The 24327-nt window shown below is 64.6% G+C and overlaps 3 protein-coding genes across 19 annotated transcripts; 2 read left to right on the top strand and 1 right to left on the bottom strand.

Moving 5' to 3' along the window:
* Positions 1-357: 357 nt before the first annotated feature.
* Positions 358-7123, top strand: KLHL17 (kelch like family member 17). 3 transcript variants are annotated; one of them, XM_007129105.3, is made up of 12 exons: positions 358-2133; positions 2972-3231; positions 3319-3440; positions 3601-3822; positions 4301-4417; positions 4657-4870; positions 5137-5281; positions 5365-5532; positions 5952-6040; positions 6123-6196; positions 6397-6578; positions 6894-7123. In XM_007129105.3, the coding sequence occupies exons 1-12, from the start codon at positions 2021-2023 to the stop codon at positions 7120-7122; spliced, it is 1935 nt and encodes a 644-aa protein (XP_007129167.2). In that variant the 5' UTR covers positions 358-2020; the 3' UTR covers position 7123. The 3 variants fall into 3 exon arrangements, with proteins under 3 accessions (XP_007129167.2, XP_028343026.1, XP_028343024.1); XM_028487225.2 differs by lacking the exon at positions 6894-7123 and having other exon boundaries at positions 1241-2133; positions 5888-6196; positions 6397-6531; XM_028487223.1 differs by lacking the exon at positions 6894-7123 and having other exon boundaries at positions 1241-2133; positions 5888-6409.
* Positions 7124-8522: 1399 nt separating this feature from the next.
* On the top strand, positions 8523-16039 carry PLEKHN1 (pleckstrin homology domain containing N1). 13 transcript variants are annotated; one of them, XM_007129107.3, is made up of 16 exons: positions 8523-8702; positions 8802-8901; positions 11317-11463; positions 11550-11630; positions 11750-11822; positions 12120-12247; positions 12356-12451; positions 12566-12646; positions 13407-13482; positions 13601-13749; positions 13874-14011; positions 14208-14348; positions 14516-14647; positions 14831-15040; positions 15299-15347; positions 15430-16039. In XM_007129107.3, exons 1-16 carry the CDS (start codon positions 8620-8622, stop codon positions 15543-15545), a joined length of 1800 nt encoding a protein of 599 aa, XP_007129169.1. In that variant the 5' UTR covers positions 8523-8619; the 3' UTR covers positions 15546-16039. The 13 variants fall into 13 exon arrangements, with proteins under 13 accessions (XP_007129169.1, XP_007129168.1, XP_028343028.1 ...); XM_007129106.3 differs by having other exon boundaries at positions 12320-12451; XM_028487227.2 differs by lacking the exon at positions 15299-15347.
* On the bottom strand, positions 15927-24270 carry PERM1 (PPARGC1 and ESRR induced regulator, muscle 1). Of its 3 annotated transcripts, none has more exons than XM_028487221.2 (4): positions 18019-24270; positions 17322-17447; positions 16928-17060; positions 15927-16014 (listed from the first exon to the last, which is right to left on the bottom strand). In XM_028487221.2, the coding sequence occupies exons 1-3, from the start codon at positions 20030-20032 to the stop codon at positions 16975-16977; spliced, it is 2226 nt and encodes a 741-aa protein (XP_028343022.1). In that variant the 5' UTR covers positions 20033-24270; the 3' UTR covers positions 15927-16014; positions 16928-16974. The 3 variants fall into 3 exon arrangements, with proteins under 3 accessions (XP_028343022.1, XP_028343020.1, XP_028343021.1); XM_028487219.2 differs by lacking the exon at positions 15927-16014 and having other exon boundaries at positions 16016-17060; positions 18019-20488; positions 21166-24270; XM_028487220.2 differs by lacking the exon at positions 15927-16014 and having other exon boundaries at positions 16016-17060; positions 18019-20181; positions 21166-24270.
* Positions 24271-24327: the final 57 nt, after the last annotated feature.

The raw sequence follows: 24327 nt of genomic DNA, 5'->3' as shown, positions 1-24327 counted from the left end.
GAATCAAAGCCCGAGGCCAGGAACTCGTCCACCGTCAGCTCCGCCAGGCGCCTGCGGGCCATGCCGTTGGAGTCACGACTCCCCGCCAGCCCGGTGTGCCCCCGCCCGGCCTCCCCAGGAACACAGAGAGGCGCAAGGTGAGCCTCTCTGGATGCAAGCGCCCGCCGAGAGGCCTGATCGGAGCCTCAACTCACCGCTTGCGGCTGCACGCCGCCGCCATGACTGCAGGCCCGTAGCGTGCGCCCCACTTCCGGTCCCAGCAGGCCTTGCGCCAGGCGCACTTCCTGCAGGCAACCCCGCCCCTGTCCCCGCCCCGCCGCGCCCCTCCTGGTGGCTTTAAGGTTCTCCAACCTTGGCTGCGGCGGCATCCAGGCGGGAGGGCGCATTCAGATCTCTTTTTGGGAGGGCGGCGCTCGGCCTCCCAGGGTGGCACGCGGGACGAAAGCTCCCGGCGCAGGCCTGGTTCAGTCACGGCTCCCGCTCGCTTCCGCTGAGGGACAGACTGCGGAGCTCCAGCACCCCGCAGGACTGCGTAGGGCGGAATCCCGCCATTCCGCTCACAAATCTGTGACGTTTACCAAAAAAGGTACTAATAACGACACCGACCTGGGGGAGGGCCGGGTCACCCTCGCCCAGCCCAGCCCACGCCCCCCCCACGCCCCACCCCGGGTTCCGTGAACACGTGCCTGTGAGGATGTCAATGCACTGACCACGGAAAAAATGCATGGGGGGAAACATGCGTCAGAGAGGACTTCTATACGAAGAGCTCTTAGAAATCAATAATAAAAAGCCAACAGGGCTTCCCTGGTGACGCAGTGGTTGAGAGTCTGCCTGCCGATGCAGGGGACACGGGTTCGTGTCCCGGTCCGGGAAGATCCCACGTGCCGCGGAGCGGCTAGGCCCGTGAGCCATGGCCGCTGAGCCTGCGCGTCCGGAGCCTGTGCTCTGCAACGGGAGAGGCCACAACAGTGAGAGGCCCGCGTACCGCAAAAAAAAGCCAACAATCTTTAGTAGGAAAAACAAACGAAAATAGAAATGGTGATGTTATAGATGGGCTGTTTGCTAATTGATAAATGACACAATGACGAGGATCAGAGCGATGAGAGCCGTCTCCACTTCACTGGACAGAGTCCCATAGCGCCTGCGCTGGGGGAGCAGGAGGGGGCAGACAGCGGACAGACCCGAGCACTGTTATTGAAACCAGGTTGGCCAAATCTCCCTGAAAGAGGATGGCTGATATTTCAGTCCAGCGAGTCCTCGGCTGGTTATTCAGCTACGAACACATCTGCCTAAGTCCCCAGGCCGGCCCGGGCGGGGACAGCCACTTTTGCTCTGCCCTATCTGTGGAACAGCCTGGAGGTGCAAAGGCCCAGAGGCTGGAAGGTTGCCTTGGGGAAGGAAGGAGGTGGGGAAGCCAACCTATGCCCTCCCCTCCCCCCACTCGTCCAAATGGCAGAGGTTCGCGGGCCTGGACAGCCAGATCCCAAGACAGGAGACCCCACAGCGCCCAGGGCGTGCACCCCACCCCGTCTCCCGCTCTGCAGCCAGCGTCCAGATCAAGGCCAGACGGCAAAGTGGCCTGCGTGGGGTTGGAGAGAGGAGGGCAGACGCGGCCCCCGGCTGGCTCAGGTCCCAGGGGCATCACGTGGAGCCATTCGGCCCCCCAGGAGATCCGGGGCCCTGGAAGGGGCGAGAGGTGCTTCTTGAACGAGTTGAGGCGGGCGGAAGGTCCGGGAGGTTTCTTGGGGATAGGCGGCGGGCGGGGCCCGGGGGGGCTTCCTGGAGGAGGAGGCGGAAAGAGCGCCGAAACATTGGGAGAATTCGCGCGCTACGCGGCGCCCCCAAACCTCGGGGGAGCGCGGGAGGCGGAGCGGGCGGCGCCGAGAAACAGCGGCTGCGGGCAAGCGGCGGGAGCGAGGAACGGCGAGCCTGCCGCCACCGCCGAGCAGCCCTCCAGCCGTCCGGCGTCCGCTTGTCTGTGCGTCTTCCGCGGATCAGCGGCGGGCCGGCGGCCGAACCCATGCAGCCGCGCAGCGAGCGCCCGGCCGGCAGGACGCAAAGTCCAGAGCACGGCAGCCCGGGGCCCGCGCCCGAGGCGCCGCCGCCGCCACCGCCGCCGCCGCAGCCGGCAGCGTGAGTGGGCCGGGGGCCTGGGGACCGTGACTGGCCAGGGCCGAGGAGGAGCGGGGAGGGAGGGGCGCGCCGACCCTGGCAGGCTGCCGGGAGGGGGCGGCCTCGCGCCCCGCAGGCTCGGCCCGACCGCGGAGGGTCCTGGCCCCCTGCGTTACCCGCGCACACATTCGGCGCGGGGCAGGGCGTCCCGAGGAGGCTGCTCCCGGAGGCTCTGTCCCCTCCCGCCGCCCTTGAATTCCGGCTGCGCCGTTCAAAGACTCGGGCGGCCTGTCTGAATGATGGGGGGTTGGCGGTCAAGAGAGGTCCCACTTGCTGGTCGGTGTAGGGGTCTGCTTCAGAGCCACCGGTCAGTACGGACCAGTTTCATGAACCTCGTGCACATCCCGCATGCCCAGCCCGTGCCGAGGACACCGGACTCTGATGGGGGCGCGGGAAGGGTTGCCAGCGATGGACAGAGCCTAGTCCCGAGGAGGGTCTAGAGAGCGGGTTCTTCACGGAGGCCCCCGGGCGGAGGGAAGTGTGGCGTTTGCGCAGGGGTGTCGCGGCAGAGGAAGATGTACAGGTTCAATAACGGACCGGGGTCTGGCGTGGGATCCGACCTCACTCTGGTAGCAGGTTGGAGCAGAGTCTAGTTGGACTCCCTGGATGCGAGAGAGCAGAGTGCCGTGGCGCCTGGAGAGCAGGGGAGGTCCTGAGGGGAGTGGGTCCTTGATGGAAACCTGGGTCGGGCTGCTGGGGGCGGGCGGCCTTCTGGGTGCCCAGGCCCTGCCCAGGGTCTCAGGGGTGGGTGAGCAGCTCCCTGCAGAGCACACCGTGACCAGGCAGTGCCCACCTACAGCCCGGAGGCAGAGCGTGCCCGGCCCCGGCAGGCCCGGCCCACGGGCCCCATGGAGGGTGCAGTGCAGCTGCTGAGCCGCGAGGGCCACACCGTATCCCACAACTCCAAGCGGCACTACCACGATGCCTTCGTGGCCATGAGCCGCATGCGGCAGCGCGGCCTCCTGTGTGACATCGTCCTGCACGTGGCTGCCAAGGAGATCCGGGCACACAAGGTGGTGCTGGCCTCCTGCAGCCCCTACTTCCACGCCATGTTCACAAGCAAGTACTGCCCCATCGGGTCCGGGCACTTGGGGGACTCTGCAGCTCTCCCAGGGTGGGGACCAGCCTGACCTGCTGTCCCCACAGATGAGATGAGTGAGAGCCGTCAGACGCATGTGACGCTGCACGACATCGACCCTCAGGCCTTGGACCAGCTGGTGCAGTTTGCGTACACGGCCGAGATCGTGGTGGGGGAAGGCAACGTGCAGGTGAGGCTGCCTCACCCCTCACGTCCCGTACCGCTACCCTGCTTGTGGCTCCACTCTCCCCACGCCCCCAGCGTCCCTTGTACCGCTGCCACCCCTTCAGTCCTCACGTCCGTTTCTCTGTCCCTGCTCCCCTGGCCCTCTCTCCCACCTTGCCCCATAGACTCTGCTCCCGGCCGCCAGCCTCCTGCAGCTGAATGGGGTCCGTGATGCCTGCTGCAAGTTCCTGCTGAGTCAGCTCGACCCCTCCAACTGTCTGGGCATCCGGGGCTTCGCCGACACACACTCGTGCAGCGACCTGCTCAAGGCGGCACACAGGTACGTGCTGCAGCACTTCGTGGACGTGGCCAAGACTGAGGAGTTCATGCTGTTGCCGCTGAAGCAGGTAACGTGGCAGCTGGAGCACAGCCTGGACCTTGACTCGGACCCCGACCCTGACCCAATCGCCAGACCCCAGTACCAGCCTTGGTCCCCCTGGCCCCCATCATCTGGGCCCATAAGACCTGGTCTTTTGCTCTGCAGTCTTTATTTCCAGTCTCTGACTGACGTTCCAACCCTGCCACCCATCCCCTGGGAACCCCCCACCCCCATTTTCTAACCGCACACGAGCCATCGCCATTGACACCCGACACTGTCCTGTTTTGATCACATACCTGCCTACAGTCTCCCGTGCCCGGTTCCGTATCCCCAGGACTGCTCTGGAGCTAGGCCCCCGGGAACTGGATCTGTGACTCCTGACCCTGCTCAGCTCCTCCTCATAGGAGCACTGGGCCCCCTTGGACTCTCCCTCCCAGGCACCTTCAGGGCTCCATGGGCCCCCAAGCCCCTCCCCAGATCTCAGGTCTGAGGGTCCCCACCCCCAGGTGCTGGAACTGGTCTCTAGCGACAGCCTGAACGTGCCTTCAGAGGAGGACGTCTACCGTGCCGTCCTGAGTTGGGTCAAGCATGACGTGGATACCCGGAGGCAGCATGTTCCTCGGGTGAGGCCAGGCCCTGGGGGCCTGCGGTGCTTGGGAGGGGATGCAGTGGCTGAGGGTCAGGCGTGCCTGGGCTCTTCTGTGCCCCGAGATCCCACAGGGGTGATGCGGGCACGTGTCTTGAGGAGGGTCCAGGACTCATGAGGAGGGTCCAGGACACATGAAGAGGGTCCAGGACACATGAGGAGGTTCCGGGATACATGAGCAGGCCTGACCGTAGCAGGCCTGCTACCACACCCCAGCTGATGAAATGTGTGCGCCTGCCCCTGCTGAGCCGGGACTTCCTGCTGGGCCACGTGGACGCCGAGAGCCTGGTGCGGTGCCACCCGGACTGCAAGGACCTGCTCATCGAAGCTCTCAAGTTCCACCTGCTGCCCGAGCAGAGGGGCGTCCTGGGCACCAGCCGCACCCGGCCCCGGCGCTGTGAGGGCGCCGGCCCTGTGCTCTTCGCTGTGGGTACGCCCGCCTGTCCCGTCCCATCCAGTCCCCCATCCCTGCCCCGCGTCCCTACCGACAAGCCCAGCACAAGCCCCCCCATGCTGTTTCCGCCCTGCGCTCACGCCACATCTGCTCTTCCATCCACCGTGGTGCGACCCACTCACCAGTCACTGGCCCCACTTGCCCTTGGAGCCTCCAGGCCCTCAACCTTGAGCTGTGCTAGAGCCTCCTAGCCCACTGCGTCCCTGGGCCCTCGTCCTGCCCCGTCACCTCCCCTTCCCTAGGTGGCGGGAGCCTGTTCGCCATCCACGGGGACTGTGAAGCGTACGACACACGCGCTGACCGCTGGCATGTGGTGGCCTCAATGTCCACGCGCCGGGCCCGGGTGGGCGTGGCGGCAGTCGGGAACCGGCTGTATGCCGTGGGCGGGTAAGAGGGGGGCTGGTCTCGGGTCGGGGGCTTGGCGTGTGCCCACTGGGCCAACCCTGACCAGCAGCGAACCCCTCCCCTAGTTACGATGGGACTTCAGACCTGGCCACCGTAGAGTCCTACGACCCTGTGACCAACACCTGGCAGCCGGAGGTGTCCATGGGCACGAGGCGCAGCTGCCTGGGCGTGGCTGCCCTGCACGGGCTCCTGTATGCAGCCGGTGGCTACGATGGGGCCTCTTGCCTCAACAGGTAGTGGCTGGGGTCAGGGCCGGGTGGCCTTTCAGGGTTGGCTCAGCAGGTGTGGCTGCGTCAGGACTGCAGAGGTCCTGCCTGAGGGGAGCCAAGCGGACCCTGCCTGAGTCAGGTCACCAGGGTCCCCTAATGCCTCTTCATCTGGGCTAGCCCAGTGGCCCCTTCTTTCCTCTCTGGCGTCCTTCCCACCAGGCCAGGGGCTGGGCCCAGGTGGACACTTGCCCAGCATTATCCAGGTAGCCCGTGGCCTGTGTCCACCCAGTAGGCCCTGCTTCCTGCTCCAGTGGGACTCTGGGGCCCGCCTCCGTGACAGCCTAGCTCAGAATTTTCGTCATTCCTCGGGGGAGGGCAGGTTCTGGGGCCGGGACTGCCTTTCTGCCGCTGCTCAAGGTGAGCGGCCGTCCTGGTGTCTACAGCGCCGAGCGCTACGACCCCCTGACGGGAACGTGGACGTCGATCGCCGCCATGAGCACCCGGAGGCGATACGTGCGCGTGGCCACGCTCGGTGGGTGACTGCTTCGCGTAGCGCCCACCCTGGGGACCCCCGCACACAGCAGGTGCACCACGGGTGTGTTGACTCCCCGCAGATGGGAACCTGTACGCCGTGGGCGGTTATGACAGCTCGTCACACCTGGCCACCGTGGAGAAGTATGAGCCCCAGGTGCGGAACACCCCAATCACACGTTCCCCTTCCCCAGAGCTACTTCGGGTCATCACTCTCTGGCCAGCCCCATCCCCCAGAGGGTCATCCCTTTACGGCCACCCTGTCCCACAGACAGCCCACCCTGGAGTAGAGTCCTGCCCATGGAGATGGAGGGAGTCTGGTAGTGGGTCTGCCCCCAGCCCGTCCCTCCACCGCAGGTGAACTCCTGGACGCCCGTGGCCTCCATGCTGAGCCGGCGCAGCTCCGCGGGCGTGGCGGTGCTGGAGGGGGCCCTCTACGTGGCTGGCGGCAATGACGGCACCAGCTGCCTCAACTCTGTGGAGAGATACAGCCCCAAGGCGGGTGCCTGGGAGAGTGTGGCGCCCATGAACATCCGAAGGTGTGCTGGCCCCCACACCGGTCACCACCACAGCGGTCTGCACCCCCGACCCTGACAGATGCGTCCCAGGCCCTCACCCCTGCGCGGCGTGTCCCCCCACCTCCCTCCCAGGTCTCCCCCTCCAGGGCCCCGCCCCCACTGCGCCAAGGCCCCGCCTCACCGGCTCATTGCCCCCACCCATCCGTCCCGCCCCCAGGATACCTCCCAAGGCCCCGCCCCCTGAGGCTCCTCAGGTGGCTACGCCCCAGACCCGGCCCTGCCCCCTCCTCACCCCCAGCCTCACCTCTTACTCCTCCCCGTCCGCCCCGCCGGCAGGAGCACACACGACCTGGTGGCCATGGACGGCTGGCTGTACGCCGTAGGGGGCAACGACGGCAGTTCCAGCCTCAACTCCATTGAGAAGTACAACCCGAGGACCAACAAGTGGGTGGCCGCGTCCTGCATGTTCACACGGCGCAGCAGCGTGGGCGTGGCAGTGCTCGAGCTGCTCAACTTCCCGCCGCCCTCTTCGCCCACGCTGTCCGTGTCCTCCACCAGCCTCTGACCCGTGGCGCGGCTGCACAGAGGCCCGCCCGCCCGCGGCCTCCCACGTGCCTTAAGCCCCCTGGGCCCAGCGCCTCCCTCCCCTGCGCATGGGGCGGGGCTCGGCCCCCACCAGGAACGTCCGGGGCCGTCTGTCCAGTCTCCGCGCGCCTGGGCCGCGGGTTTCTGTGTTCCTTCTTCGGTGTTTGTTTGTGTGTGCCATTTATTTATTCACTCGTTTATTTATTGATTGATGGTGAGCAGGCTGCAGCTGCCAGTTTCTCCGTTTACTTTTAAAGTGTCCTATCTCTGGGACCAAGCTGCTCTCTTGGGTGTTCTCCCACCGTGCTGGGGGCACTGGGGAGCGACAGGGTGGACACTGGCGTTGCCCGTGGGTAAGGGGCCAACTTGGACTCTGTAGACCTGGAGGGACCGAGGGGTGATGCAGAGCAGTTATGGGGGGGCCTTTCTGAGCAGGTGCAGACCCCCAGCCTGAGCTTTGCACACCTCCTTGCCTCGCCCAGCCGGGCACACTCCCGGCGGGGGGGCACGAATTGGGCTTCCTTCCCGTGGCTGTGGTGTCATTTCTGGATCCTGCACTGAGCTGGGCACACGAGCACCGCAGACCGCATACAGCAATATGAGCCACTTGAACAATAAACATGTGTCCTGGGCTCTGCGGGCCTGTGGCTGAGCGTCCATCTCTGTCTCTCAGGGTCCTGTCTGGGGTGACCGGGAGGGCCTGGGGTGGCTCTGCGGCCGGGCCGAGCTGCTGTGTGGGCACCTGGGGGCTTGGGGGCAGCACCGTCACACCCAGGGGCAGGGCTGTGGTGGCCCGTGTCTTACTCCAGGCTGTGCATGGCACCCCCTCACCATGGCTGTCCCAGGCGCACCTGGGAGGGCCATGGCCTCCCTCCTGGGTTCTGGTTAAGCCTTGGGGACCCTGACCTTGATGTGGGGTGAGGGTTGGACTGAGGCAAGAGAGGAGGCTGCGGGAGGGTCCTGGCTTCCCTCTACCCAGTTGCCAATTCCTGCTTCAGCCGCTGAGAGTAAGCGCACATCCCCTACAGTCACCGGTGACTCAGCAACAGGCATTTAGGTGGAAACGGGATGTGTGCTCGCATGGTGGGGAGGTGTGGAAGGGGATGCCTGGGCTCACGGAGCTCCAGCTCTAGGCACCCGCAGTCTGACGCAATCACAGACTGGCCTTTGGGCCCCCTCCTGTACAGACTGGGGGCTCTTCGCTGGGCGGTGAGAGGAGGGGAGCCTTTCCTCCCCATCCCCCACCCCCCCAGGCTGGCTGGCGTGTGTGGAGGACCCTGGGCAGGGAACTGAAAGGCTCAGCTCAGCCTCAGGTAGGGGCCGGGTCCCTCCCAGAAAGGCTCCGCCTCCCCAGCCCTTGGGTACAGGGCAGGCTGCCCCAGAGCCCCGCCCCAGGAGGTGGGGCAGGAGGCTCGGGACCGAGGGACACAGACGTGTGTCTACCTGGCTCTACTCGGGCCGGCTGCCACCGCTGCCCATGGGGAACAGCCACTGTGTCCCTCAGGCCCCTAGGAGGCTCCGAGCCTCCTTTTCCAGAAAGCCCTCGCTGAAGGGAAATAGGTGAGGCGGGGCAGGGTACAGCTGCGGCCACTCGGTCACAGGATCTCCCTCAATCGGCCTCGGGGGCCGGGCTGTGAGCACCCCTTCCCTTGTTCCCAGAGAGGACGGCGCCCGGAAGCTGGTTGGCCTGTTTGGCACCGAGACCAGGCCGGATGGGGACGCCACTGCCGACAACATCTTCCACTACATCCCTGGGACGGTGAGCGGCCGGCCGGGCAGCGAGCCCCGGCTCGAAGGGGCGCGGCAGCGGTGGTCTGCGTGTGACTGCGCGTGTGTGTCCTGCCTGTGCTGGGCCCGGGGTCCTCCCCGTCGGACCGGGGGAGTCAAGTCCACAGCACAGGGAGGAAGTAGGTGCAGCCCTGCCCTGGGAAGCTCATGGCCGAAAGTCTGAGCTGAGTGAAACTGAGACCGGCCCTGAGTCAGTGGGGCGGTGGGGCGGGGCCTCCACGCTCGCCACGCGCCAGCCCCGCCTGGAGGCCCTGGAGTCCGCCCCCCGCCCCGGGCCCTGGCCCAGGACAGCGTGTCTGGGCGCGTTGGAGCTGGACAAGCACGCGTGTCTTGGCCGCTGCCGTGTGGGCACGGGCGTCAGGCTGGTGACGGGGCCGTGAACCGCCACGCCCCTCTGTCACTCCGAGCGTTAGGGGCTTCGGGTGCACAGTGAGCCGGCCTGGCCCCTGCCCTCGGCCCCGGCTTCTCCAAGGGGTGTCCCTTCAGTGTCCGCCGCTGCCTCATCCCACAGCGGCCCCTGCGCCCCGCCCCCCAGGCCTGCCCAGCTGGCCGAGGGGCAGAGACACCCGCCCTTTAATCCCGCACGGCAAGGGGCGGGGCAAGGCTCTGCTGTGTGCAGAGGCCCTGGGGTGTGGGGGAAGTGACCCCCCAGGTTCTTGCACCAGACGCAACTGCCCTGCACCCCTCGGTCCTCACAGCAGCTGGTGTGGGCTCCCGAGCCAGCTTTCCAAGTGTTCCAATCAGGCTGTCCCCTCTCCTGCTCCCTGGGGTGTCCTGGGCTCCCTGTGGCCAAGTGCTGGCTTCAGAAACCAGGCTGCCTCAGAGAAGTGGACAGAGCACTTCGGACAAGTCCCAGGCGGCGTCCCTCTGTGTGGCCGCATCTCAGGCCTCAGCTCCTCTGTCCAGGCCCAGGGCACATCGTGTGGTCCTGGCCGTCCTCCTGGGCCAGGACATGGCGGCTGGAGAGGGGACCCGGCTTGCTGAACCTTGGGGGGTGGGGCCGGGGGAGGAGCCAGCGCTCCTCGAGCCCTGCCTGGGCGTGGGTTCTACACCCACACGAGAGCCTGCCCAGCCACGGCCCCAAGGCTGAGCCCAGGCCACAGGGCCAGCTGCGTGGCCCTTCCTGCTCCGTGGTGTATGTTTCATGGGTCCCGTCCGGCATCGTTCCCCACGCTGGGTGTGGGTGCAGGAGGCCCCGCCCCAAGGCAGGGCGCCAGCTAGCTGTGAGTCTGTCTGTTCACATTCCTGGGCTTGCCCAAGGGGTGCCTCAGCTTGGCCAGGACGCAGCAGCCCCTGCCGGCTCCCCAGCACGCCCTCATCCCGGACCACAGCCCCTCCGTCCCCAGTTCGGCGCCCGTCCCGGTCTGACTCCGTTCTGACAGTCAAGCCCCTGTTTATAGAGGATTCTCTGTGTGCCAGGGCCAGCTGTCGGTGGGCACTCACCCTCCCTCCCTTCAGTAGACAGGCACTGAGCCCCCCGCACACTGCAGGCCTGTCCTAGGCCCTGGCCCAGCAATGGGCCCCGTTCTCGTATCGTTCTCACCCCATGACCGAGCCAGGTGATAAGACAAAGAAGTAAAAGACAGAGTAAGCCAGATGTGGCCAGCGCTGAGGAGAAACGTACAGGAGGACCAATGGGCGGGGGTCAGTGAGGCTGGAATGTTGGAAGGGCACCCAGACGGGCTCACAGAGAACGGGGTCTGAGCCAGGCTCTGGATGGGGTGAGAAGGGGCTGGGCTGAGTGGTCCAGGCAGAGGGGCGGCAAGAGCAAAGGTCCCGAGACGGGCACGTGCCTGATGTGAGGGGAGAGGACCCCTTGGCCATTGTCAGGACCTGGGCCTCCGCTGAGAGGGAGATTGGGGGCGTGTGGCAGCGTGCTGGTGGCTTGAAATGGACTGTGACGGGACTACTTACACCAGGGAAATTGGCAAAGGCTACAAATCAGCCCCCCACTTCCTTGGTAGAACCAAGTGTTAAAATGTCAGTAGCCAACCCTGAGGTGTGGGAGGGACTCGAGCATTGTCTCACCTGGACACCCGAAAACCCTTCTGACCAACAAGTCTTGGGAGGTTGAGTAACCAAAGTACGGGAACACAGTAAGGAAATAGCGAAGCTAAGGGTTGTACTTCCGTTGAATTGAAACCTCGATGACTCCAAAACTAGACCACAGAGTTCTGTGACCAGCATGGAGGCTGTGTGTGTGTGTGTGTGTGTGTGTGTGTGTGTTCTGCATTGTTTTCGTGTGAAGAGGCTGTGAGTGTGTACAGGGTTCTGTACACACGTGTGATGCTGCGTGTGCCTTCTTAACCCGTGTATTGTGAGACTGCGGGCCAGGGCTGCTGGCCGCTGGCCAGGCCCCCTCCCCTGAGCTCTGCCCCCACTCCAGAACATCCCGAGCCTGGAGAGCCAGCCAGAAGACCTGGAGCAGCCTTTCCTGCGTGTGTTCAAGGCAGGGCAGTGGAGGGCGCCCGTGAGGAGCCTGGGCGCGGTTGTGCACTACACCAAGGTCCAGCTGCGTTTCCAGCACAGCCAGGTGGGGGCCGGGCCGGGAGGGGCATGCTTGAGGGCCGCGCTGGGGCCTGCCCGCAGCCCTCAGACCCTGGCCCCACCCTCCCCCAGGACATCAGCGACTGCTTTCTGGAACTCTTCCCCTCCCACCTCTACTTCCAGGCCCATGGTTCCGAAGGACTCACTTTCCAGGTGCGGGGAAATGGCAGAGGGCGGAGCTGGGGGGGAGTGAGAGGGCAGCCCCTTGGGAGGCACTGGCCCAGCCCTGCTCGGGGGTCCCCCAGCCCGTTCCTCCCGCTGTGCTCTGGTAGGGGCTGTTACCACTGGTGGAGCTGAGCGTCTCCCGGCTCGAGGGATCCAGAGAGCACGCCTTCCAGATCAAAGGTGCGCAGGGGCAAGGGGGCGCTGCCTGTGCTGACCTGGGCCTCAGGAAGGCGAGAGCACTGAGGCTGCTCGGTGAACCTGGCCGTTGACCGGGCCCCAGGACCTTGGCGGGGCTCGGAGCATGTTGAGGGGCCCTGGCTTTTCCTCTGATGGGCACACGTGCGTATGCCGGGCGGGGGCGGAGGGCAGCGGGTCGGGGGCCTCCAGAGCTGTGCGTGTGGTCATCAGTGGCTCCCCCCAACCCTTGAGGAGCCTCTCCGGTGGCCGCTGGCCTAGCCTACTCTGCCCCCTCCGCAGGCCCGCTGCCCGCCCCCCTTCTTGTGCTGTGCCCCAGCCAGGCCGAGCTGGACCGCTGGCTCTACCACCTGGAGAAGCAGATAGCCCTCGTGGGCGGGGTGCCGCGCTGCCCCCCAGCACCCCCGCAGGTCAGTGCTGGGAACCCCACGCCCCTTCCCATCCCCACTCTCCTCTTCCTGCCCCTGACCCCCTTCTACCAGGGCCCCCCTGAGAACCAGCTCCCTTGGACTCTGCAGCGCAGGCTGACGCCGCTGCGGACGGCATCAGGGCTCCAGGTGGCGGGCACCGCCATCTGTGCCTCACGGGTCAAGCTGCAGCATCTGCCCTCGCAGGTGGGTGGAGGGGCGCAGAGGCGGGCGGAGGCGGGGGAGGGGTGCAGGCAGCAGGTGGGGGCCCTGGGCGTGTGCTGCTGGAGACCCTGCCCCGCCCGGTGACCCCCCCCACAGGAGCAGCGGGACGGGCTCCTGGTCCTGTACCCGGCCTCCCTGGCCATCTTCTCCGAGGAAGCAGACGGGCTTTGCTTTAAGGTGGGCCCCGCCCCACTGTGGGCCCGCCCCAGGGACGCGCCCTCTGCGTGGGGGTGGGAGGGGGCAGCAGCTCAGGAGGAACCTGTATTTCGGGGCCTGTTGGGACAGATAGCACCGGCCCCACCCACCCAGCCCGCTGCCCTGGTCAGTCTGGTCTTAGCCTGACGTGGGCAAGGAAGGTGGGTGCCCTGCCTCAGCATCCCGTGTCATCCTAGAGGGTCCTCAGGCACCAGGAGACCCATCACCTGGGGTGGGTGGCATGGGGGCCCCTAGTGCCCCTAAAAGGGGCCTATACCTCTGAGCGGGCATCTTCTGGGTGCCTGAGGCTTGTGCGTGTGCGTGTGCACGTGTGGGCCCGGGCGTGGGTGTGAAGGTCCTTTGGGGCCAGAGCGAGTGTCACGTGCATCGGGGTACATTCTACTCTGGGGGTGATCATGGCTTTCAGTCACTGAGAAACACACAGGGGGCTTCCTCGTGACCCCTTCCCACCCACCCCCATCTTAGCGGGTGGCCCAGGGGACCAGTCCCCGACCAGTCGTGTCGGCCATTGGCTGGCAAAGGCCCCACCTGGAGACGGGGGCGAAGGCACCCCCAAGGACAGGCGGGGAGTGCCTGGCCTCCCACGGGGGTCGGCCTTGGACCTGCCTTGCCCTCTACTGCCCGGCGTCCGAGCGCCCACCCAGCTGGGAGGACAAGACGGAGCAGTGGGTGCAAGGGTTGCTTCCCCTGACTAAGGCCTCGGCCCCCGGGTTTCCCGCAGGGGGAGCTCCCGCTCAGCGCCATCCACATCAACCTGGAGGAGAGGGAGAAACAGATCCGCTCTTTCCTGATCGAAGGTGGGCAGAGTCCAGGCCTGGGAGACAGGGCTTGAGCCTAGCGGGCACGCAGCTCTGCACCGGGGCTCTGCAGGGGGCACCCTGCCTGCCAGGCCCCCTCACGGCATCTGTGTGCCAGGCCGTCTCATCAACACCATCCGTGTGGTGTGCGCCAGCTACGAGGACTATGGCCACTGGCTGCTCTGCCTGCAGACGGTCTGCCGCGGGGACGGGGCCTCCCCACCGCCCGGCCCCGAGAGCTTCCCGGGGCTGCAGGCGCCCCCGCAGGTGAGGAGTCAGCAGGGGAGGTGCCGCCGGGCAGCAGTGAAACAGGAGGGTGGGCCTGGGCACGGGGCGGTGGGGGGAGGGGCCCTGCCATCCGGCTCACCCTTACCCACCTCCGGCTGCCCAGGCTGTGGGCGGTGGCCGAGGCTCACTCTCCTCTGACGGACGGACCAGCTGGGACTCGGGGTGCCCAGCACCCGGCTCCAACCGCACCAGCCACTCCACGCCTGAGTCCACCAGAGGCTGCCCTGCCCGGCCCGCACCAGTGAGTATCTGGGGGGGAACGGGCAGAGGAAGGGGGCGGGGGACACTGAGGCGAGTCTGTGTTGGGGACCCCACTGCAAGTGGGGCCCTAGTTCCTCAGGGGAGGGGACTCAGACCAGAGGGGCTCTGTGTAGCCTCAGAGGGGTATGTGGGAGAGGGCCCCGGGGAACCTTCTGGAAGGTCCTTGGTCCCCACAGGAGCAAGGCAGCCCTGGCTGCCCCAGCGTCGGTGGGCACAAGGCAAAGCTGAGACGGGCCGGCAGCAACCGATCACCCAGGAGCAAAGCCCAGGGCGAGGGGCCCGGCCCAGCCACCCCACTGCACCTGGACCTGACCAAGGTGGGCCCAGCACACTGACCCCGGCTCCAGGCATGGCTCTCCCTCCCGCCCTCCATCTCTCCGGCCTCCTCGGTCCTGGAGCCACCCAGAGGCCTCTTGCCCAGAGAAGGGAGGGCTTGGCCGCTTCCAGCTCCGTCGATTCTGTCTGTTCTGTCTCTTGCCTGTAGTTGAGGCTGGAGGATGGCCCGGAGGCCGCAGACCATTCTCTGGAGACACCGCACTCCCCGCTCTACGCTGACCCCTACACACCACCTGCCACTTCCCACCGCAGGGTCACAGACGTCCAGGACCTGGACAAGGTCAGTCCCCTGCTGGGTGACAGAAAGAGCTGGACGTGGCCACAGCCTGAGGTTGAGAGGGTGCCTGAAGCCTGCGATCTGCTCAGGCTGCCGCGGGAGGCTAAGGGGCTTTCTGGGGCGGGGGCCCCTCAGCTGCACGGAGGTCCCAGCCCAGGGCCTCGGTCACCAACGCTCTCCCGACAGTTCCTCAGTGCGACGCAGAGCTCGCTCGGACCTGAGCCCTCGAGGCCATTCCCCTTGGTCCCCGTGTCCGTGCCTGTCTCTGAGCCCAGCTCTGGACTCTCCGGCCCCCACTTGCTCTCCGAGAAGGGAGTCCCGCAGGCCCGAGCCTCTCAGCGGCATCGCGGCTCCATCAAGGGCCGGGGGTCCCGGCCCCCAGGCTCCCCTCAGCTTGTGAGTAGCAGCCCCCACCCCGGGCGAGGGGTGCTGCAGTGGGGGGAGAGGAGACCGCGTGGGGCCTCCTGGGACCCTGAAGGAGCAGGAGAGATGGACACGGGGGGAAGGGAGGATGGGCGGAGACCAAGGACGGGGCAGCGGCAGGAAGGGGGTGGGGGCAAGAGGAAAGGTGGGGGTGGGGTCCGGCAGGTCCCTGAGCTGGCCGCCAAGCCCGTCCGAGGGCCCATCCCTCAGACTTGTCGTCGGGGTCCCCAGGTCTCTCCTGCGAGGGAAGTTGCGCCCGAGCCCCCGCCACCTCCCCCAGGTGAGTGAGGGCCCTGCCTCTTCCTGGGAAAGCTCTGGGTGTTGCTTCCTGAAAGCACATGCACCTCTGCCCTCCCCACCAGACGGCTGCCCCCCAAGAAGCTACGACAATGTCTGGGACAAAGCTCTGTCACCTTCCCACCAGCGGTGGCCTCGAGGAGCACCTCAGGCTGAAGGCGGGCTCGTCCAGTGGATCTGATGGCCACCAGGAGGCCGCTTCTCGGGACCACCTGCCTGCGTCGAGCCTGCAGGAGGGGCTGAAGCAGGACCTGGGGCTTTTTAGTGGGGCCACAGGCACCCAGTATGGAGTCAGGGTCTGACCCCAGCAGGTGGAGGGGGCCTCCAGAACCCTGAGTTACCCTGGGCTCTTGAGGGGTCCGGAGGGCCTCATCCTCAAGACACCTTGGCCAAGGTGACTGGACGCCCAGAGGGGCCCAACCTCGGCCTGCCTCTCAGGGAAGGAATGAGGGAGGGGACTCGGGGTAGGGGTTTCACCTGGGAGAGGGAGGCTGGCACAGGTGTAAAGGTCAGAGGGCTGAGAAAGTCAGGTTAGCGAGAGTCAGAGTACGTGAGGCCAGAGGGCACAAGGGTCTGAGACATCACAAGCAGAGGCAAGAAGGTGGCCTGGGCGCATGGGAGAGAGATGGTCGGGGGAAACCGGCAAGAGACTAAACAAGAAAGAAAGAGATTTTATTGACGCTGTGTGTCCACGCATTCTGTCCTGAACAGCCAGGAGTCTCCTGCGTCCCGGGGACCCTGTATGTGCTGCCTCGGAGCTGGACGCCCACCCAGCACCTGGTCTGGCAGCCCCCTTGCTCCACTACTGTCCGCACCCCGCCCACCTTCCTGTCGCACCTCCGGCTCCTGTCAGCCCTGGGCGAACCCAGGTGTCCCGTCCCTCAACCTGAGCCCCTTGCCTTCTGACTCTGCACCTCCTCCAGGGCTCCCCAGAGGAGGGGCTCCAGGCTCTGCCCTCAGACCCCCAGCCCGCAGGGCCCCGCTGGGTACCTGCTCCCCATCTCGGGAGGTCAAGCCAAGGAGGTCTTGACCACAGACCCCTGGGGTTCAGGGGTTAGAGAGGCCTCAGAGGCCTCCAACGGCCCAGCCCACTTATAAAACAGGGCAGAGGGTCCCTGGGACGCCGCCTCCCAGCCTCAAGGCCCTCTGCCCAGATCTCCAGCTGGGGCCTCGCTGCTGCTCTGAAGCCCCATCATAGCCCTCCCTCCAACAGGATAACCACATAGGATTAGGACTCCAGTTAACTCTGGTTTCAGATAAACCACAAATAATTCCTTAGCGTAAGTGGGTCTCATACTGCGTGTCTGAGATTCCAGTTTCGCTGGACACCTTGTGTTTTTTATTGCTAATCTGGCACCTCACTAACCAGCTCCCTGCTTGGCCTACCCTCCCAGCCTTCCAGAATCTCCCCACTCCCAAGTGTGGAGCACAGCCTCGGCCACTGGCTGGACCCTCGTGTGGAGTCCAAGGGAGCCAGGACCAAGGACGCAGGCTCCTTCCTGGACGCCGCAGAACACAAGGGTCAAAGGGCAAAGCCTGAGGGCAGCCCCTCCTCCTGAGCACCTGTGGACACTTCCTCGTCCTGCGTCTTCCTGGGCGGAGCCTGGGTCCTAGGAGCTGGGGCTGCGGCGCCCCTGCCCCACCTGCCGGCGGAAGTACCGGATAGCGGAGATGGTACCGATGTGGGCCAGCAGAACTGCAAGAGAAGCGCGAGAGCTCCTGAGCGCCGGCTCCGTTCCGGCCTGGTCCCCACCCTCCATCCCCACGGCGGGGTTCTCAAAGTATGGGAGGAGGCCGGCGGGGCGAGAGTGGGTCAGCAACGCAGGAGATCCGTCAGGGGAGACACCTGCGCCTCCCCATGTGCCCCTCATCCCTGCTGGCCCAGCAGCTGGGACACCACCACTGCTCCTCCGTTTGACTTCTAGACACCAGCCCCCCGCCCCCCGGGCCCACAAACCTGTTTTCCAGGCGTCTGGGGCTTGCAGGTCTGATGTTCTCACAGCCCAGGTAGCGAAGGCTACAAACACCAGGCACATGTCATTCTGGCTGAAGGTAAACGAGGTGAGGGGACCCCGGGGTTCCTCTAGGAAAGAGAAGCATGTCCTGAGCTCCTGCTGTTGTCCCACTCAGACGCACCTGCCCTGGGACACGTCTCTCCTGGCCATGTCTGTCCTGAGACATGTCTGTCCTGAGTCACATCCTCCTCGTGATACCTTTGGCCCACGACCCACGGTAGCATGTGGCATAGCTGAGTCAGGCTGACTTGGGCGAGTACGTCTGGGGCACCGTTTCCTGGTTTGTAAAATATCTTCCAGGGGAATGCGAGCCTGCTCTGGCAGCAGCACGGCCTGAGCTGGAGCTGCCCCAACGCCTGCCTGCTACAGGCTGGGGGCAGGCACTGCTGTTACCTGGGCCTGAACACAGGGCGACGGTCAGTGTGGAGCCAAAGCCCTGCTCGACCGGGGCTGCCCCACCTGGACCGGGTCCTGGGATGGCCAGGAGCTGGTCCTTCCTGCCCAGTTCATCCCTGAGGGCCCCCACCAGCTCACAACCCAGGGTCCTGGCTTCCCCTCCCCAATGGCCCTCTTGGCCCAACTCCCTGGACTTTGTGTACCCAGGTCCTGGACAGGCCGTGAGGTCCCCGCAACACACACCTGCTGGCCTGATGGCCGGGGTAAGCTGCTCCGCTGAGGCTAGGCTAGGCCCTGGTGGGGTGCCGGTCCCCACTTCCCAGGGGACTGACCTGGGGGGCTCCATGGCCTGCATCTGGAGAAGGGCAGCCGGCCCCAGCATGCCCCCTGACATGTCCTCCCCGAGGAAGTGTTCATAGGCCTCGGCGATGGAGATGGGTATGGGGTCTCCTGGTGGAGGGGCCGGCACAGGCTCAGCCTGGAGGGGTGGGGCCTGGGAGCGGCCTTCCCGGTGCCTCGACCTCTGGGTTTGGCCATCCTGGAAGAAGAACTCGCACACACCCGGCCACTGGACTTCGGCCAGAGCCTGGCTAGCCTCTGCTTCCTCCTCGACATCTTCATGGTCCTCCTCGATGGTGTCACAAAAGAAGAACTCATAGGCTTCGGGGAGGGTCACCTCAAAGCAGCAGCAGCTGGGCTCAGGCCCCGCTGAGGCAGAGGGGGCGGGGGAAGGCAGGTGCTTCAGGATCCGAGGCTGGGGTGTCTGGGGCCCAACTGCCACAGCGTCCCAGGCTCCAGACGCCCTGTGGCCCCCAGCTGCTGTCCTGGGGGCTGTGGCTGGGAAGGCTGGGCCCGAGGCCTCTCCTGACCCTGGCTCCTCGGAGCTGGGCACAGCCATGGAGAACCGCACTTTCTTCTTCTTGGGGGCTTGGATAGGGCCTAGCGGGGGCTCCCCAGTGTGGCGTCCAGGCGCACCTGCTGAGGGCTCCCCTCTAGGCTTCTGTCGGCCCCCCTCTGGAGACCGAATAGGGCTCAAACCCAGCTTGGCCACTGGGGCAACCTCCAGCTCCACCATGTCAGGCCCAGCCTCGGGGATGGGAGCAGGTGTAGACACACCCACATCAGACCCAGCCTCAGAAGCCAGGTGAGGCAGAGCTGTACGTGGAATAGCCTTTGAGACAGGCATAGGTGACTCCACGTCCAGCTGGACCCCTGGGCCTGGCATAAGCAGGCCCACATCCAGTCTAGGCTTGGAGGCAGGTGTAGACAGAGGCTCATCGGGTTGAGGCTCGGAGGTGGGTGCGGACAAAGCCACGTCTGACTTAGCCATTGTGACATCTAGAGAAGCCTCCAGGTCAAGCGTGGACACAGTGCGTGGCTCAGTTCTGAGGGTCATTCCGATTAGGTCTGTACCCTGCTCAGTGGTAGGGACAGATGTAGACAGATCCACACCTGGCCCTTGCCTGGCCGCCTGCTCAGGGGCTTCTGGAGACTCTGGCCCCAGCTTGACCTGCCCAGCTCCTGCTGTCTGCCCTGTGGTCCCCACCCGGAGGCCCTTCCCCCCGGACCCAGCCAGGCCAAGGCCGTCCTCGGCCCCGGCCTCAGCGAGCAGTAACGAGCCCAGCTGGGTGGGGGCAGGGCCTGGGTCACCCAAGTGCCCACCCACCGTGGTGCCCGCAGCCCGCCTCTTCTTTCGGCTGGGGCTGCGCAGCAGGGCTCCAGGGCTGCCAGGGGGCCTCTGGGGGGCAGCGCTGCCGCCGGGGGAATCGGGGCTCCGAGCGGGCTCGCCAGGGGCAGTAGCGGCAAGGCCCCGGGGGGCTGGGCCCTGCAGAAGCCTCTGCCTCTCGCCTCTGGAAGACACTGGCCCCAGGAGGGATGAGCCCTGGGCCAGAGGGGCAGCACCAGGGCTGAGGGACGGCCGAGCTCCTGACCGCACGGACGTGCTGGGCATCTGCTGACCGGCCTCTGGGGCCAGCACGGACTCACGCCAAGACCTGCTGACCAGCTGCCGGGTGGCTGCCTCGTCCTCCTCCTCAGAGCTGGGCCAGTCATTCCCCCTGGGAGCCAGCTGCCCCTCAGGAAGGGGCGGGGGCCCTGGGGGGCTGCTGCCACTGCTGTCCCTTTGGTCAGTGTCACTGGACAAGAGCTCATCCCCAGAGGCCAGGCCGGCCTGCAGGAGGCCACACTCTTCGGCAGCGGCTGAAAACTCAGCCCAGTCCTGGTCACTCAGCTGGACGCTGTACTGGAAGTTCTCCATTCTGGGTCAGCAGAGGCACGTGAACCACAGACCAGGCTCTTCACGGGCCCAGGCCCGGGGCCCTGGCCGGCACACACTGCCCCCACCCCACCTGCCCCCTGGGGCATCCCATGCCTCCCTGGCTCAGGGGCCAGCACTCCATCTCTGTCCTGAAAGAAAGCAGAACAAACAGAGAATCCAGAGGGAAGCTGTGCTGATCTCAAACCTGATGGCTTCCTGGAGCTAGAACATCCGAAAGCCACTTGCCCTGCTCCCAAACTGACCGCAGATGATAACGTTACAGTGACATGTTGCTACAGTCCTGCATTCACGTTAGTGATGGTCACTGAAGAATAGGGTTCCTCATGTTTGAGCTTTCTTCCCCAGGAGGAGTTTTCCTCCACGACGTTATGCACTTTCTGTTCAGCTGGGTCAGCCTCCAGCTTTCCTGCAGAGTTGTTGGTACCGAGGCCAAATCTATATAGCAAAGCCCATTTCAAGGACCACCCAGCAGGGCTCAGTTTACCTGGGCGATAGTCAGCACTAGGCTATCCCAACATGCCTCAGGTGGCAGCTGGCCACGGGGGGAGGAGCCGCAGTGTCCAGCAGGTGACCCGTCTTTGGTGATGACCTTCCACCAGCCTTGGCTGGAACAGACTGCTGGGCTTCCTCTGAGCTTCCCAAGGTCAAGCTAGTGCTGGCCAGAGCCCACTCAGGGGTCATCAGGGAGAGCCTGGCTCTGCCCCTGCCTGGGCAGGAGGTCCCAGAACAGAAATGAGCCTCCTGATTTCCACCAGCCCCCCTGGGGCCATCCTCAGTGTCTGTGCCCCGGACCAGATCTGCCCGGCCGGCAAAGGTCCCCCCGCTGCGTCTCAGTGAACTAAGGCAACCCTACCTGGCTGACAGCCCCTAACCTCTCAGCCCCCTGCAGGGGGCTGCCCTTTGGCCCTTGGTCAGCTGCCACTGGACCCAGGGCGGTGGGAGGTCACTCTGGCCAGGCAAGTCCGGAGATGGAGGCGCCTTGAGACCAGGGCACTGTGGCTTCCTGACCCCGCTGCACCTTGTCCTCCTCTCTGGTCCTAGGGGAGGTCCCTGTGGGGGCTGTCTGCCTTGGGACCCCTTAGGGTGGGAATGAGGGGCTGACAGTACTGTACCTGGGACCCCACAGCCAGCCGGGGCAGCGGAGCTGGGCATCCAAGCTGCCTGTCCCAGAGCGGCATGGTGCAGGGCTCGCCACGCACGCCCCACCCCCATTGCCCAAAATACCACAGCCCCGCAGTCACATGTCTCCTGCCAGGCGGCAGGGTACAGGCCACAAATAGATGGCATTTGAGGGGCTGCCAGCGACGTGAGGGACGCCTTCCTGGTCAGGTCAGACGCCAGTCAGAGAACGCTGACCAGCAGTCAGGCCCACAGGACCTCCCTTTCCCAAGCTGAAGGCTACTCTGCTGCCCGTCCTGGCCGAAGGCCGCCCTTTCCCCTCAAAGCGCTCCTGCCCACTGTGAAGACTCAGCCCTCCCGGCTCCTCCTGCCACCTCGCCTGCTGGCGGCCCCCCAAGACCAGCCCAGGTGCTTCTGGGTCTCAGAGCTTTACCCTGACACCTGTGGGGAACAGAGGGAGCCACAGAGCGATGAGCCAGGAAGTGACTGGTCCTGGAATGTTCCTAGAGGTCATTTGGACGTGGCCACTGCCAACCTGGGTCAGGGTTTGCGCCTCCCTGCTCTGGCCCCGCCCCTGGCAGCACTGTGAAGCTGCCGGTGGGGCTTGGGAGACAAGCGGGGTCCTTGAGGGCTCACAGTGGAGGCACCCACATGGGAGTGGGCCTCTGAAGAGGGCTGGGAGGGGTCATGGGAGAGCGGGTCACTCCTGCCAGCACCTCTCCCGACCTAGGCTCCTGCAAGCGGGGCCCAAGGCGGGGGTGGCAACGCAGTCTGTCTCTCGGGGAACAGGGGTCTGGTGCTGCCACCTGCAGGTCACCAGGAGGAGCCGGGCAGGAGACATGGCCTCTGAGAACAGCCCCTTTCAGGCACCACCCTGCCAGTCCCCTGAGCACTTTTCCAAAATGTGTCCATCCTGAGAGGGACGCCAGGAGGACCCTCTTTCACAGTTGAGCTTGGTGAGGCACAGAGAGGGTGAGTGAGTTGTCCATAGCCACACAGCTAGCAAGTGGCAGAGTTGGACCCCCAAGGCCCTGCTCGGAGCCATCCTGCCCTCGAGGCTGGTGCTGCCTATCCCCAGCCTGGTCATTGTGACACACACCCCTCCCGCTGGGGACACAGGAGGGAGTAGGGGGGTTGGACAGCAAACATCGAAGCTAACAGGTAAACAGGATCATTTCTGACAGCAACACATCTTAAGAAGGACCTAGAGTGGAGAGGAGGGTGGCCTCTGAGGAGGGTCCAGGGGATTGAGACTGGGCAGGTGGGGACCACGACAGCCGAGGCTTCGAGTGGAGGAGGCCGAGTCACCCCGGAAGAGCGAGGTCGGGTGGCGTTCTCGGCTGCCACGGTGGGCAAGCCTGGTCTGGGGTCTCTCCTCGCTGCCTCTGTGTGTTGGGAAAACCCAGGTTTCCCTCCTGTGTCTCTCCTGTGAGTCTCCTTTACTGGTCGCCAAAAGTGTGTGTGTGGCGGGGGGGGGGGTCCCACGCCAGGCAATTCGGTGACACCAGCTGCGTGTCCGACAGGTTAACTCAATTCTGATAATATCTGGAGATGCTTAGGGGCTCAGTCCCACAGACTGCCCCCAACTTCAGACGCCAATGGCAAGGAGCAGGTCCCCAGGTCACCCACCACTTCTGTCCAACTTGGCTACAAATGTGAGCTTTCCACGACCCACTGCCCCCTGGATTCAATTAATTTGCTAGAGGAACTCAGAGAACTCAGGGAGAAATTCACTAACGCTCACCAGTTCATTATAAAAGAGAAAGAGTAGGATGAAGGATGCAGGTGAGGGTCCAGGTTGGGAGATGGGCAGGGCTTCGTGGGAAGGGGCGTGGACGCGGCTCCACCCATCTCCAGCGCTCGGGATTTTGTGGAGACTTCTTCACACCGCCATGATGGATTACTAACCCCATTTTCAGCCCCTCTCCTTTCTCAAGAGGATGGGGGCGGGGCTGAAAACTCCACGCTTCTCATCAGGCTTGGTCTTTTGGTGACCAGCCCCCACAGGAGCCTCATTAGAACAAAAGATGCTCCTGTGCTCTCAGCAGGCAATTCCCAGGTTTTCAGGCACTCTGTGCCGGAACGCGGCAGAGACCAGCACCCATGCTCTCTGTCTTCGACTCATCCACGGTCCTCTTCCCTGCTCCTCGTCAGGCTCTGGACTCGGTGGCTGAGGCTGTGTTGGTCAACCTCGCCGCTGAGGGTGGTCCATGTGTGACCTGTGCATCGCTTTCCTGTGGATGGAGATTTGGGTCATTTCCAGTTTGCAGCTCTTCCGAGTGATGCTATGAACATTCTGGAACATTTCTTTTGGCGCTCTTGGAGAGTTGTGGGGTCAGAGGTGTTTGTCCAGCTCTAGAGGACACTACCCAACAGTCTTCCGGGGTGGCTGTGCCCTGGCTCCAGTGTGTCTGCGCCCACACTGCCTACGGCCTGTCACCGCCTGGTGCAGCACTTTCCTTAAGAATGAAGTTACTGGCCATTGTCATCTTCCTTTTTAATATTTATTTATTTGGCTGCACCGGGTCTTTAGTTGCAGCAGTCAGGATCTTCGTTGCAGCGTGTGGGATCTAGCTCCCTGACCAGGGATCGAACCCCTGGACCCCTGCATTGGGAGCACAGAGTCTTAACCACTGGACCACCAAGGAAGTCCCCACTGGCATCTTCCTTTGTGAAGATGTGTGTCTCTTCAGTGCTTCTGCCTCTTTTCTATGCCTTTTTCTTAATGATCTGTAGGAGCTTGTTACCCATTCTGGGTAAGGATTCTGTTTTGAATATTTGTACTATGAATATCTCCCCCCCATCTCAACTTTTCAATCTCTTAACAGTGCCTTTTGATGAACAGAAGTTTTCAATTTTAACATAGTCCAAATTATCAACAATTTTCTTTATGCTTATCCCTGTTTCTTTTTTATTATTTATTTATTTGTTTGTTTGTTTATTTATTTATTCTTGGCTGCGTTGGGTCTTTTTGCTGCGCGTGGGCTTTTCTCTAGTTGTGGCGAGCGGGGGCTACTCTTCGTTGCGGTGCGCGGGCTTCCCATTGCGGTGGCTTCTCTTGTTGCAGAGCACGGGCTCTAGGCACGCAGGCTCAATAGTTGTGGCTCGCGGGCTCTAGAGTGCAGGCTCAGTAGTTGTGGCACGTGGGCTCAGTA

This window comes from Physeter macrocephalus, unplaced genomic scaffold (genome assembly GCF_002837175.3).
Source record: "Physeter macrocephalus isolate SW-GA unplaced genomic scaffold, ASM283717v5 random_1392, whole genome shotgun sequence".
Lineage (NCBI taxonomy): Eukaryota > Metazoa > Chordata > Mammalia > Artiodactyla > Physeteridae > Physeter > Physeter macrocephalus.
This window is presented reverse-complemented; position numbering and strand designations above follow the sequence as displayed.